Source organism: Arvicola amphibius, chromosome 1, assembly GCF_903992535.2.
Source record: "Arvicola amphibius chromosome 1, mArvAmp1.2, whole genome shotgun sequence".
Taxonomy (NCBI): Eukaryota; Metazoa; Chordata; class Mammalia; order Rodentia; family Cricetidae; genus Arvicola; species Arvicola amphibius.
Window position 1 is genome coordinate 110,768,231 of NC_052047.1, and position 13,831 is coordinate 110,782,061.

The following is a 13,831-nucleotide window of genomic DNA, read 5'->3' on the forward strand; positions in this document are numbered from 1 at the left end:
ATCTACAGTGACTAGAACCACAAGGACACTCGAGGGGCTGCATCACTTCTACCACATCGCCTGTGGCCGTGGCCATTTTCTTAGGAATCATCTAACGACATCTCCTAGTGCTGAGTGCTCACAATCATTTAGAACCTCCATCACTGTATTTGGCCTCTCGTTTCCCCTTATAAATAACTGTGCCTAAATATAAGAATTTGAGTAGAACTGAGCAAGTATGGCCCCAGGCTTGCACTGAGAGCACTTGTCCCTTAACCCTGGAACACCTGGAGCTGGCGAGAGCTGCAGCCTGCCCCACGCACACCCATGCTGTCCTTCAGTGCCCCATGCGGTTATGATGCTTTAGTAACTAGCTTCAATTTTAAACTGGTGTAACCCATGCAGGGCTAAGCAGAGCCAAAGGCTAAAAGCTCAGAGCCATGCTATCCCCTCCTGTCCCCTCCCTTCAGTACTGGAGGAGTGGTCTGGTCTTGCGTTGAGCAGCATTGGGCAGAACGCTAGAGCTTCTTCTTTCCTCGTGAAAAGGAAGAGGCTTTCGTGGTGCCCTTAGCTGCCACTGTCTGGCTCGCAGTCCCGGAGCTCTTCTCGGGTTCTGCTTTGAGTTCGGCAGAAAGTGGTTTGCTGGATGTTGAGTTTGAGCTCATGTCAGCGCCATCTACATCTGGCTTCTTGGCAGCAGTGGTGGGCTATGAATGAAAGAAAAGGCCAAGATTAATATTCAGATGTTAAGAAGCATGTACAGTAATGGAAGGGAGCGGGAGACAACAGCATCCTGCAAGACTGTGAGGCCGTGGCGTGCTCCAGAGCATGGGCAACACTGACAAATCTGTAAAGTTACCACTGCGTGCCCCAAAGGCTCTTTTACCTCCTTCAAGAAAACCAAGGCATTTAGAGATTGTAATGAAACCAAAGGGTTGCTTAAAGCTCTGACAAAGAAAATTCACTAAAGGTCCCTGCACAGGGATGTCCACCTGGACACAAAGGCTCCGTCCCTTTCCCTTTCTTCAAACTTGCAGACATGTTCAGTGTGGGTATTGTTTGTAACAGGGGTACAGAGTTGCTGCACTCAGCCTGCCCTCACACCGTCAACCCCTCTCCTGCATTTTTCCCAGGGATCACCTCTTTTACCAGTCAAGCAGGCAGCTTTGTAGGTTTCTGTGAGTCTCAACTCCTCACTGGTCAAAGAGGTAAGACAACATTTGAATGCTCACTTCAAGGGGTGTTGGTAGGAATGGATTGAGGGGGTGGCCGAGAGAACTGCGTGGGGCTACAGCAGGAAAGCACCGGTCAGAGGTGACCTGTGCTCTCAGGTCATCACACTCCGCAGGACAGGACACAGCAGCCTAGATCCTGCAGTCACAGGGAGACGGGGCTCACTCTGACCTTAGGCTCATTTAAAGAGTGATCGTTTTAATTAAGTGAAGCCGAGCAGAGAGTTCTGAAGAGCAGGGCCTGTCCCCGGAGACCTGCAAAGCAGGTCAGAGCAAGCTTCCACTATGCAGAACGACATGGGAAAGGGCACGCGTGCAACAGTGCGATGGCAGACTTGCTTTCAAAGAGGGGAAGATCACACACGCACTAGACAATTGCTCGGGGGTTCCTTGATCTTCCTGCCTAGGTTATGAAAATGTCTACTAATACATTTGTCCGATGAATACAAGTTCCTAGGGCTGCAGCAAACTTCCAGACAGCTACACTCTGGTCCCTGTATTTCAAGAAAGAGGTATGTGGGAGGTGTTGATTGCGGGCACCCCTGCAGAAGGCCTCCTCAGAATGCCCCTCGTGTCTGACTCTATGGGAGTGGCTCTGAGCAGAGAACACTCTAAGAGTGTCCCGTACCTTGGAAAAATCGTGTGAAGTTTGAATTGGAAAAGGTCATTTCCTCTACTCTTCTCCAAATATGCAAGTTGCTGCCACTAAATTCTTTCCAAACCAGAAAATTGAAAAATCTTTCCCATTTGCTACAGGAGCTCCTGCACCTTGTTGAAAATGCACACCATTAGCAGGGCACAAACACCGCTCGGACACTCTGGAGTCTGGCCGGGGACCACGTGCTTCCCTGAGCATGGAATCCTTCTGGATCTTCAATTCCTAAAATTTAACTAATTTTCCACACAAATAACAGCTAAAGGTGAAGCCAAATGCGGCTCTCGTCCTGTTGGACATTCCTACATGGATACTGAGTAGTCAAGGAAATGCTTTCCAATGTGTCCACTACAACATGGACATTCGGGTCTGGTTGAATGCTTCCATTCTGCAGTCTCCCACTTTTGTGATTTTTTAAAAATTTACATTATTGATTTGTTGATTTTTGATGAAGTGATTGATTGTGTTCTGCACATGTGCTACGGTGCATGTGTGGAGGTCAGAGGACAACTTGTAGAAATCAGTTCTCTCCTTCCACCATGTGAGTTCCACAGATCAAACTGGGTCATCACATTTGGCCGGGAGAGCCTTTACCTGCTGTGGTTGTTTGAAGGAAAATGCCCCCCAAAGAGAGTGCGTGGCCTTGGGGAGTAGCTGTGGTCTTGTAAGAGAAGTGTGTCACTTTGGGGGCGGGCGTTGAGGTCTCTTTTGCTCAAGCTTCGCTCAGTGGATGCTGAATCCACTTCCTACTGCCGTCAAGATACAGGACTCTCAGCTCCTTCTCCAGCACCTCATCTGCCTGCGTGCTGCCATGTCCCACCACGATGATAATGGACTGGACCTCCAAAGCTCTGAGCCACCATGTCAATTAAATGTTTTCCTTTGTAAGAGTTGCCATGGTCATGGTATCTCTTCACAGCAATCGAAACCCTAATTAGACAGCGCTGGCCACCTAACTGGCCCCCCTGCAACTCTCAACGGATCTGACTCAGAGGCTACAGGCACCAGGAGGAAACACTACATTTTCACATTCTCAGACTCAACTCCATATGCTCTAGAACTTTCTTTTTGAAGATAGTATCTCAATGTAGTTTTTGGAATTTTATGAAAAAAAAGTGGTAGGAGAAATGAAACAGCCAAGATGTCTAGTTGCTTTTGATGCAGAAGCAGGATATGTCTGCTTCCTTATGTAGCAAGATGAGGAAAATTACATCCCTTAACCACATGAGTTGATTTAAAACTTCAGTGGTCTTTAAAAAGTGTATACTCATGGTTTAATAAAAATCACTTCCTTGCCTCCCAGTTAACTCAAGCCCAGCCTCATAAAACACAGCCAATGCTGTCCATTTACAGTGCACATCTTCTCCAAATCGTACAACTGAATTCCGATTTCAGTGTTGTCACTTCTATGGGGAGTGCTCAAAACTCCCCATGCCTCAGCCTATTTCATCCCAGCTCTTTCATCCTTTCACACAAATGGTAGCGCCGTGCACACATTCCTTCACACAAATGGTAGCGCCGTGCACACATTCCTTCACACAAATGGTAGCGCCGTGCACACATTCCTTCACACAAATGGTAGCGCCGTGCACACATTCCTTCACACAAATGGTAGCGCCGTGCACACATTCCTTCACACAAATGGTAGCGCCGTGCACACATTCCTTCACACAAATGGTAGCGCCGTGCACACATTCCTTCACACAAATGGTAGCGCCGTGCACACATTCCTTCACACAAATGGTAGCGCCGTGCACACATTCCTTCACACAAATGGTAGCGCCGTGCACACATTCCTTCACACAAATGGTAGCGCCGTGCACACATTCCTTCACACAAATGGTAGCGCCGTGCACACATTCCTTCACACAAATGGTAGCGCCGTGCACACATTCCTTCACACAAATGGTAGCGCCGTGCACACATTCCTTCACACAAATGGTAGCGCCGTGCACACATTCCTTCACACAAATGGTAGTGCCGTGCACACATTCCTTCACGCGGAGATGCCAAGCTCATGGTTAGCTTGCAAATCATTCTGTCTGAATCCATATGGCTTACTTGTTCTTTCCCCAGGTTGAGCAGAGACTCTCTTGCTTGGCTAGGCCAGTCCCTTCTCAGCAGATAGTCCGCTCCTCTCGCTCTTTCACTCACATTAATGGTACTGAAAAGTGCCATTCTGGGGCAGTTGTACAAACTGATTCTCTACCCCTCAGCAGAGAGTGTATTTTCTTTGTTAGGTTTGAACTCATACATATTACAGTTGGTATTGGCAAAAAAAAGATTTGTTTTTATCTATGTGTATGTGCGTAAGTGTATGTTGCATGTGTGGGCACATTCGTGGAGCTGAAGGGGGCATCGGACCCTCCGCAGCTGGAGTTACAGTACTCTGCGAGCCACATGGGTGCGGGAACCTAACTCAAGTCCCACAGAGGAGCAGCAAGGTCTCTTAACTGATGAGTGATCTCTGCCGTCCTGACAGCCACATTTTACATAAGTCTCAGAATTTGTTTGAAATCATGGTATCTGTTCCTTCACTCACTGTTAGCATCAACGCAAATACACTTAGAGACACTGCTGCGCCTATGGAGGAGATGCCCTGCGTTCCCACCACCTCCTTTTGCTCAGTGCAGTTGCATCAGGGTTAACGGGCAACTGCTGGGGAAGCAGAGTCCTGGGGTTTCTAGAGTCTGAGTGCCTCCTGTGCTTCCCTGCAGGAACTATCACAGGGCCAAGCCCATCGTGCTGTGCCCTTTGGGGCACGTTCTCTTCACCGGGAACCAAGCCTCTCCTCTCCTTGGGATGTAAATGGCGGAGGCAAATTCCAGATCCCAGGATTTTTCTAGAATTGTACCAATCTTGATTTTTCAGGGTTTTTTTTTTGTTAGGTTATAGACCAGCTAAGTCTGGGGCTTCACCTTTTCTCCTCTTGTGGCTGCTGGGATTTCCCCCAGGGGTCTTTGTTGTCACTGATGCAATTTGACAGTTTTGTAAGTAATAGGACAGAGAAATGAGAAGTGAAATTGCCAGGGCTATGAGATCTTACAGATCATGAAATGCAAACAGAAGGACAGGCACTCCTGTGAGCTTTCCCAGAGCAGGAGAGAAAGGGGAGAGGAAGCCTCATCAATTCCAGGGGAAGCCCTTAGGTGACCATCACGAGGCTGATGCCATCTTGTCAGCCCAGGGAAGGACCAGAAAATCACTGTTGATTGTGTAGTGCAGAGTGCACGTTAAAGCAATGTCCGAGAGCCTGTGGCCACTGGAAAGCATCTGCAGAATTCGGAGGAAACCACATATCCTTACACAAACCACAGTGAAGTCATACCAGCCGGCAGAGAAGGAAGGGACCGGAATCATTTTACCAACTGCTACTAATATGACTACAGGTAGGAATTTCTTTAGAAATTCTTCAGTCTAAAAGATACAGAAAGACTATATATGAAAAAAGGGGGAAATGCCTTAGGCCAGGGATATTGCTGTGCAAGGTTGAGGACCAGTGTTCAGATCTCCATGAGCCATGTATCAGTTGGAAAGCTGCCCATAATCACAGCACTTGGGAGGCAGAGTCTGGGGATCCCTGGAGCAAGCTGGTCAGCTAAATTAGCCAGGATTGGCAAGCTTTGAGCTCAACAACAGAACTGAGCATGGCCAAGAAAGGTATTTGATATTAACTTCAGACCCCCAATGCACTGTGGTCACACATATGGACACACACACACACACACACACACACACACACACACACCACATATGCATGCAAGAATAATAACAAAAGAAAAACAAAGCTAAAGCAAGGCACACAGAAGGGGCGGACCCAGCACTGTGCTGCTACATGTCAGTTCTGTGTGCCATGGCCAGGGTGGTCATGCCAGGGTCACTCTAGCAGCAACTCGTTGTCTGTGACAGATTCTTAGCATTTGAGACGGGGGGAGCAGCTGGTCTGACGGCATAGAGAGAGATGGGAAAGATGACCCTACAAGATGCCCCTCTCCAGGTTTGCCTTTTTCTAATTCAGCACCCTTGGCCTGATTTCTGTAGTTCATACTATTAATCATGAAAAGGGCCTGTGTGTGCAAGGGAAGATATGTAACAGGAGACCAGGCTGAAAACACGCAGTTCACTGCTGGCTGGTGTAACGTCAACCTGATGAACTTATCCGGTGATAATGGGTGCAAAGCCTGTGTGCTCTCGGCACATCCTGCCAGTTAATACCAGAGTGTGATTACTAGAAACTGTTACCATTCCTCTGAATTTTGAGTAAAATACATGCTATTTAAGTAAAGTGGTTTATCGCCATAGCAACCACTTCTAGAGTCACACATTCAAATTATAGGCCTGCACAAGGTCCAAATGACAAAATTCTGAGACAAGTTTTCTGCTATAGTTTTGCTCACAATGGTCACACATCTTATCTCATGTTCATGTGGTTTTCAGAAGGCAGAAGAAAAGGAAAGGGGAGCGGGAACGAGAGAAATAACTTGGAAACACACACACAGACTTTCTTTACAAGGTTACCCACATGAGGATCTGGGTCTTGAATGAAGTTAATGAAAATAAAATTTAACTTGCAAATTAGAGAAAGATGTAAATAGCCTTTTTTCCTTTGCAGTGAGGATATAATTTATATACAGTGGAATACATGGATCACAATTATGCTCTGAGGAGTTCTGACAAACACACAGACCCAGGTAACTGACACCACAGTCAAGAGACGCAGCAGCTCAGGGCATGAGGAGGTGCTCCCTGGGGGAGCACTTTGGACACACAGGCCCTGGGTTCAGTCTTCATCCTGAGAATAAACCCTGTGAAGATCCTTGTGTTCCCTCTCCTTCCTCTTATTTTATTCTAGGGCCACAAGTGTTCTGATATTTTTAGACATAATTAGTTTTGACTCTTAAAACGTCATATAAATGAGAGAAGAGTACAACGTGTGAACCTTTGTGTCTCGTTTCTTTTGCTTAAAATGTTAGTTGAAATTTAATCAAAAATTTCGTGGTGCTGGGGAGATGGCTCAGCAATTAAGGGCGCACACTGATCTTGTTCGGCAAGGGTTCGGCTAACCGCTACAGGTCAGGTGGCTTACAGCCCCAGGGCTACCTGCACTCACAGTCCTTACTCACCCCACACACTAGTTTTTAATTGTGCATGTGCATGTGTGCAATGTGGGGGTTTATGCAGGTTGTGTACCATGCTTGTGTCTGTGAAGGCCAGTGGTTGACATTGAGTGTCCTCTGTTGCTCTTGACCTTATCTGTTAAATATTTTTTATTTTATGTGTATGCGCGGGAGTCTGAATGCATGTGTGTACCACAAGGAAGCCAGAAGAGGGTATTGGATCCCCTGGAATTGGAGCTATAGGAAATTATAAACAGCCATGTTGGTGCTGGGAACCAAACTCAGGTCCTCTGGAAGAGCAGCCAGGGCTAGTAACTGCCAAGTCATCTCTCCAGCCCCACTTTACTTTTTGCAACAAGGTTTCTCACCAGCTGGCCAGATTATTGGTCCAACAACTCCTGGAATTCTCCTGTCCCCACCTCTCAGTGCTAGGATTACAGGCATGGGTCACACACACTTGGCTTTCTGCATATGTACTTGGGGTCTGAACTCAGGGCCTTATTTTTGCATGACAAATACACTGGACAATCTCTCCACCCCTGGTTAAATTCTTTACTGATATATTTGCAGATTATTATATTATTTCAAAGTTTTAAATGTTCACCTAGACATTGGTAATTCATTTTCCTTGTCAAGTAGTATTCTAATAACAAACTATATTCCATTATAAAAACATACCACTACATGTTTACCTCTTCTTCAGTTAATGGACATCTGGACTGTTTCTGTTTTTAGGCTATGTAATTAGTTGTTATAAACATATCCTACAAATCTTTTGGGGTAGTTTACAAATCTTTTGATAAATTTAGAATCAGTGGATGAATGGCAAGTGAATGTTTAACTTTATAAGTAATACCAATTTGTATTTTGAAAGGATTCCCCAGATGGTATGTTTGAATTTCTATCAGCAATATAAGAAAAGTATACTTGTTCCAACCCATGCCAACATTTGGACTGGTTAGTCTTTAGTTCTGGTGATTCTACTATGTATGTGTGATGTCTTGTTAAAGCATTTACATTTCCTTACAGCTGTGAGTGGGGCATCTGTAAGGTACTTTGGCTCTGTCTGCACTGCCTGTTCAAGTCTTGTGATGTTTGTTTTTTGAGACAGAATTTCTCTGTCCTGGAACTCTCTGTCTAGAACAAGCTGGCCTTGATCTCACAGAGATCTGCCTGCCTCTGCCTCTGAGTACTGGTTTTAAAGGCATATGCTACCACCACCTGAAAACTGAGCTATTTAGAGATAGAAACTGTCTGAGCTATTTATTGTTCTGCTATTGTGAAAAGAAAGCATAACCAAGGAAACCCTTACAAGGAAAGCATTCAATCGGGGCTTGTTCGTGGTCTCAGAGGATTAGCCTGTTAGCATCATGGTGGGAAGCAGACAGGCATGGCGCTGGAGCAATAGCTGAGAGGTTTACATCCTCATCCACAAGTAGGAGGCAAAGAGACAGAGACTGGGCCAGGCTTGGATTTTTGAAACCTCGAAGCCCACTTCCTGTGACATACCTCCTCCAACGAGGACACACCTGCTCCTCCCCTCCACAGTCCACAAACCAGGGACTAGACATTCAAACACATGAGCCTATGGGGACCGTACTCATCAAACCACCACAGGAGCAGTTACTAGATTTTGGAGACAAGTCCTTTTTTCTCTCTGCGTGGCCATTGCTTTCCTCATGTGCTTTCAGTGAGCAGGTCTGCTTACTTTTTATGAAGCAATCAACTTCAATCAATTTTAAAAGTCATTATCCGTGTCCTAAGAAATCTTTGACTACTTATTGGATAAAAATAGTCTCTCATGATTTATCCTAGGAATATTATAGTTTAGCTTTTAGATTTATATCTAGCTATCACAAACTAATTTTCATATTCATTTCCAGCTAGGAGATCAAATTTCATTTTTCATTATATAGATGACCTAACATTCTAGCACTATTTATTAAAAACACAATTCCTTCTCTGCTAATGTTTTAAAGACTCTGAAATCAACTGGTCATGTAAGTATGGGTCTGTTTCTGTTTGCCTGCTTTGTCCATTCATCTACTTGTCTGTCCTTAGACAAACACCACTTGCCGTTGACTGTTGTTGCTATGTAGCAAGAGTTAAAATTAGACCATGTAAATAAATCCTGAAAATGTAGTCTTTTCAGTTTTGTTTGGCTAATGCAGGTCATAATATAGTTACAAATAAATTTTAATTAGAAAATTTTATTTAATTTTAATCAGAAAATCAAATGTTGATGATTTCAGTTGGGATTGGTTTAAAGTTATAAACCAATTTGGAAAGAATTGACATCCCAATAGTACTGACTATTTCAATCCATGAGCATGATATATCTCTCCATAATGTGTCAGCTCATCTTAGCTCAAGAATATTTTGTAGATTTGGGTGTAAAATACTTTGTGTATACTTTGTTTTCTTAATCACTTTATTTTGTAAAAGAATTCTAAATTCTAAATCGCATGTTAAGTTTTTGTTCAAGGTTTCTATGTCTGCATTTATGAGAGATACTTACAAATTTCTTCTCTTGGAACATCCTTGTCATATTTATATTAATGCTGTTCTTCTTGCCCTATACACTTCTTGTGCAAAAGTCTCAAGGGTTTATGTGAGTTTCCTCTTATTTCCTTATTAAACAATTAAATTAATCATTAAATTCACTTGACAATGAAACTTTATTTATAGGAAAGATTATAATTTCAAATATTTTGATTACAAATAAATACATAATGATCGAGGTTTTCCAATTTTTGTATATCTGTTTTGGTAGTTTCTAAGGTGGCATTGATAATTTCAGTTCAGTTTCCTAAGCTGGCATATAGGTTCATATCTGTAATCTCCACATTCAGGGGCAGAGGCAGGAGAATCCCTGCAAGTTCAAGACTAGTGTGTTCTATGCAGCATGTTCCAGATCAGCCTATCTCGGGGACTCCACCTCTCCAAAATCCCTCAAAATCAAAAGTTAAAAAATAAGACCTTTCTGCTTGATGTCATTCGTGAGAGTCAGTGACTCTGACACTGACTGAGGGAGCCAGGGTAAAGAGCAGGTGGAAAGCGGTGTGGGATGTGATGGGCTGTCAATAGGTTTCATTGCCATTGGTTAATGAAGAAGCTGCTTTCAGCCAATGGCTTAATAGAATATAGACAGGCTGATATATATATATATATATATATATATATATATATATATATATATATATATAGAGAGAGAGAGAGAGAGAGAGAGAGAGGTGGGGGGGTAGGCAAAGTCAGGGAGAAGCCAAAGCATGTAGCCCTGCCAGAGACAGATGCCGGATGGAACTTTACCTGGTAAGGCACAGTCACATGGTGATACACAGATTAATGGAGATGCATTAGTTTAGAATATAAGAGCTACCTAAAAATATGCTTAAGCTATTGGCCAAACAGTATTGCAAATAATATAGTTTCTGTGTGATTATTTCGGGGGTCTGAGCAGTGGGAACAAACAAGCCCCCCACCCCCTGCCAACAGGAAAGTTTAACCTGATTGGCCTAAGGGACCATCAAAGCAATCATAAACTGACCTGGAATTCAAGGGGAAAGTAAGAAGAATGGCAAATCTTCCCACAAATAGCTGAAGATCAAATCTACCCATTCATAAATCACAGTCAACCTGAGCAGGATCATTGTGAAAAACATGCTTTGCAATATCATAATGCCAAGGATAAAGAGAAAAATCTGAGAGTTCAGAGAACGACGCGATACATATAAATATAACATCTTTATCTAACAAACTCCTAAGGAAACTTGACAGCCAGAAGACACGGGAACAACCTTTAAAGTGCTGACATAATTTACCAGCCAACGAAATAAAAGTCTACAAACCAGGAAGCTCCTAGAATGCTAGGGCAGAACAGAGATGTTTCCAGGTGAAAGACGGTGGAGGGGACCCAGCGGCAGACAACAGCAGAGAGAGTGCAAAAGAGCCTGGGGAATGAAGGGAAACGATGCCAGATGGGAACCCAGACCATAGGAAGGACGAAGAACAGCACAAATGCAAATAGCTGGGTAAACAGAAAAGACATTTTTGCTCTTAATTTCTGGAAAATATACATGACAGTTTAAAATGAAAAGGATACATTTTCTGTGCAGTTTATAATTGTGCAGATAAAATACATGTAACAATTATAGTATAAAGGCACAGATGAAAAGACCAAAAGAATACATGTGGAAGGCAAGCATAATACATCAGAGTTCTCTGCTGCACAGTCAAACAGCCATAGGCCCTAGGAGCAACTGAGCAAAAGGTGGCCTTGAGAGGCAAAGAAGCAAAGGATTCTCTAACAGGTCCCTTCTACCAGGGCACTGTGGGCAAGCTGGCCCTGAAGCCTTAGCCTCCTTCAGGAAACTCTTGGAATAGACGACTTGCTGTGGGCGGGTGTCAGGGTTGCTTACTCACAGTGAAAAGATGCAAAGTGTGGCCAGCGACAGGCACAGCAGTGCACAGCTGCAAATCCCAGCACTCAGGAGGCAGAGGCAGGAGGAGCTCTGTGAGTCTGAGGCCAGGCATGGCTACATGGTCAGCCCCTCTCTCAAAACAAAAGTGAAAAGAAAGGAAAGCAAGAGAAAGGAAGTACATGGAGCGAAGTGTGGCCGCACAGGGCAAAAGCTTCCTACCCCGGAGCCACAAAGGTTGCATGCCATCCGCAGAAGTCAGCGGTGACTGTGCGGGAGCTGGTGCAGAAGCCATGGAGGGCTGCTGCCTACTGGCTTGCTCCCCATGGCTTGCTCAGCCTGCTTCCTTATAGAACCCAGGACCACCAGCCAGGGATGGCCCCACCCACAATGGGCTGGGTCTCCCCATCAATCACTAATTATGAAAATGTCCTGCAGGCTTGTTTACAACCTGATATTATGGAGGAAGTTTCTTAATTGAAAACTAGACAGTATAGATACAGATGCCTTATTGCAATACTTAAAAACTAGAATATGAAAACTGACAAAAATATGAAAATACCATCAAATTTTCACACTAAAACTGATTCTTTTTGACTCAAAAGCTAAAATTTAATTTTTTAGGAAAAAATGTTTTTTGCTGTTTAGCTAAATTCCAGGAAAGTTTGGCTTTTTATCATGAAAGCATCATCATAAAGGGCTTTGTCAGATGTCACTCATTTGAAAACAAATTTGAAGCAGTATAGGGTGAGACCTCCTCTGTACTGAATCTTCCCACCATAGCCAAGGTGAGTGGAGGAGGGAAAGAGAGAGGAAGGTCAAGTGTTCTGGCTTTAAACAAATCCTCACTTTCTCTCTTCTGCCATTGTCTTTTTATATAATTAACTCATAATTTTTTCTTTCCAACTTATATAACTGATATACACTGATGATATATTTCCCTTATTGTTATTATTGGTTTTTATCAATTTAATCTCTCATATATTATATTCCAACCTCAACCCCCCTTCTAACCTCAGTCCTTCCCTTCTCCCCATCTGTTCCTCCTCCATTTCTATTTAGAAAAGAGCAGGCCTCCCAGGGACATCAATCAAACATGGCATATCAAGTTGAAATAAGACTAGGCACCTCTCCTCATATTAAAGCAGGCTGAGGCAACCCAGTATGAGAAAAAGCATCCCCAAAGCAGGCAAAAGCACCCAAAACAGGCATGCTCCCTCTGTTAAAAGTCCCACAAAAGTACTAACCTACACAACTATGCAGGTTGCCTGATTGTCAGTTCAGTCTCAGTGAGCTCCTATGTGTAGGCAGACTTTTCTTTCCCTCCAGGCAGTTCCCAAATAACAACACAGAGACTTAATATTAATTACAAATGCTCAACCAATAGCTCAGGCTTATTACTAACTAGCTCTTACATTTTAAACTAACCCATATTTCTTATTTATAGTCTGCCATGTGGTTTGGTACCTTTTCTCAGCATGGAAAGCTCACATCCTTCTCTGCATATCTTCTGATTTTTAGACTCCTCCTTCTTCTCAACATTCTTCTGCCCCAGAAATCTTGCCTAGCTATGGGCCAGTCAGTTCTTTATTAACAATGTAAGCAATACATATTTAAAGTATACAAAAAGATTATTCCACAGCACCTATGAGTTCAGGTTAGTTGATTCTATGGGTTTCTTTGTGGTGTTCTTGACACTTCTGGCTCCTACAATTCTTCCTTTCCTTCTTCTGCAGGATTCACTGAGTTCTGTTTAGTGTTTGGCTGTGGGTCTGCATCTGTATCTGTTCCCATCATAATTCTCAACAGAATAATCTCAAATTGTCAAGAAACATTTGAAGAAATATTCAATATCTTTAACCATTAGGGAAATGCAAATCAAAAGGACTCTGAGATTCTATCTTACACCTGTCAGAACATCTAAGATCCAAAACACTAGTGATAGCTCATGCTAGTAAGGATGGGGAACAAGGGAAGTACTCCTCCATTGTTGGTGGGAGTGCAAAATATATATCAAAAACTCTGGAAATCAATATAGCAGTTTGTAAAAAAAATGGAAATTGATCTACCTCAAGATCCAGCTATACCACTCCTAGGCATATACCAAAGGACACTCCATCCTACCACAAAAACTTTGGCTCAACTGTGTAGCTTTATTTGTAATATACAGAAGCTGGAAACAACCTAGATGTTCCTCAACTGAAGACTGTATAAAGAAAATGTGGTACATTACACAATGGAGTATTACTTAGCTGTTAAAAAATAACATCATGAAATTTGGAGGCAAATGGATGGAACTAGAGAAAAACATCCTGAGTGAAGGAACCCATTCCCAGGAAGACAAACATGTTATATATTTACCTATAAGTAGATATCGGCTGTAAGTAAAGAATAATCATGCTACAATCCAGAGACCCAGAAAGGCTAAAC

The 13,831-nt window shown here is 43.4% G+C and overlaps 1 protein-coding gene across 1 annotated transcript in view; it reads right to left on the reverse strand.

The window, feature by feature from the left end:
* Window positions 1–497: 497 nt before the first annotated feature.
* The window catches only part of Stk33 (serine/threonine kinase 33), a 72,658-nt gene continuing 59,324 nt past the window's right edge, over window positions 498–13,831 (reverse strand). Inside the window, exon 13 of the mRNA XM_038345260.1 lies at window positions 498–686. Within this exon, the coding sequence (XP_038201188.1) occupies window positions 498–686 (189 nt within the window). The remainder of the gene's footprint in view (window positions 687–13,831) is intronic.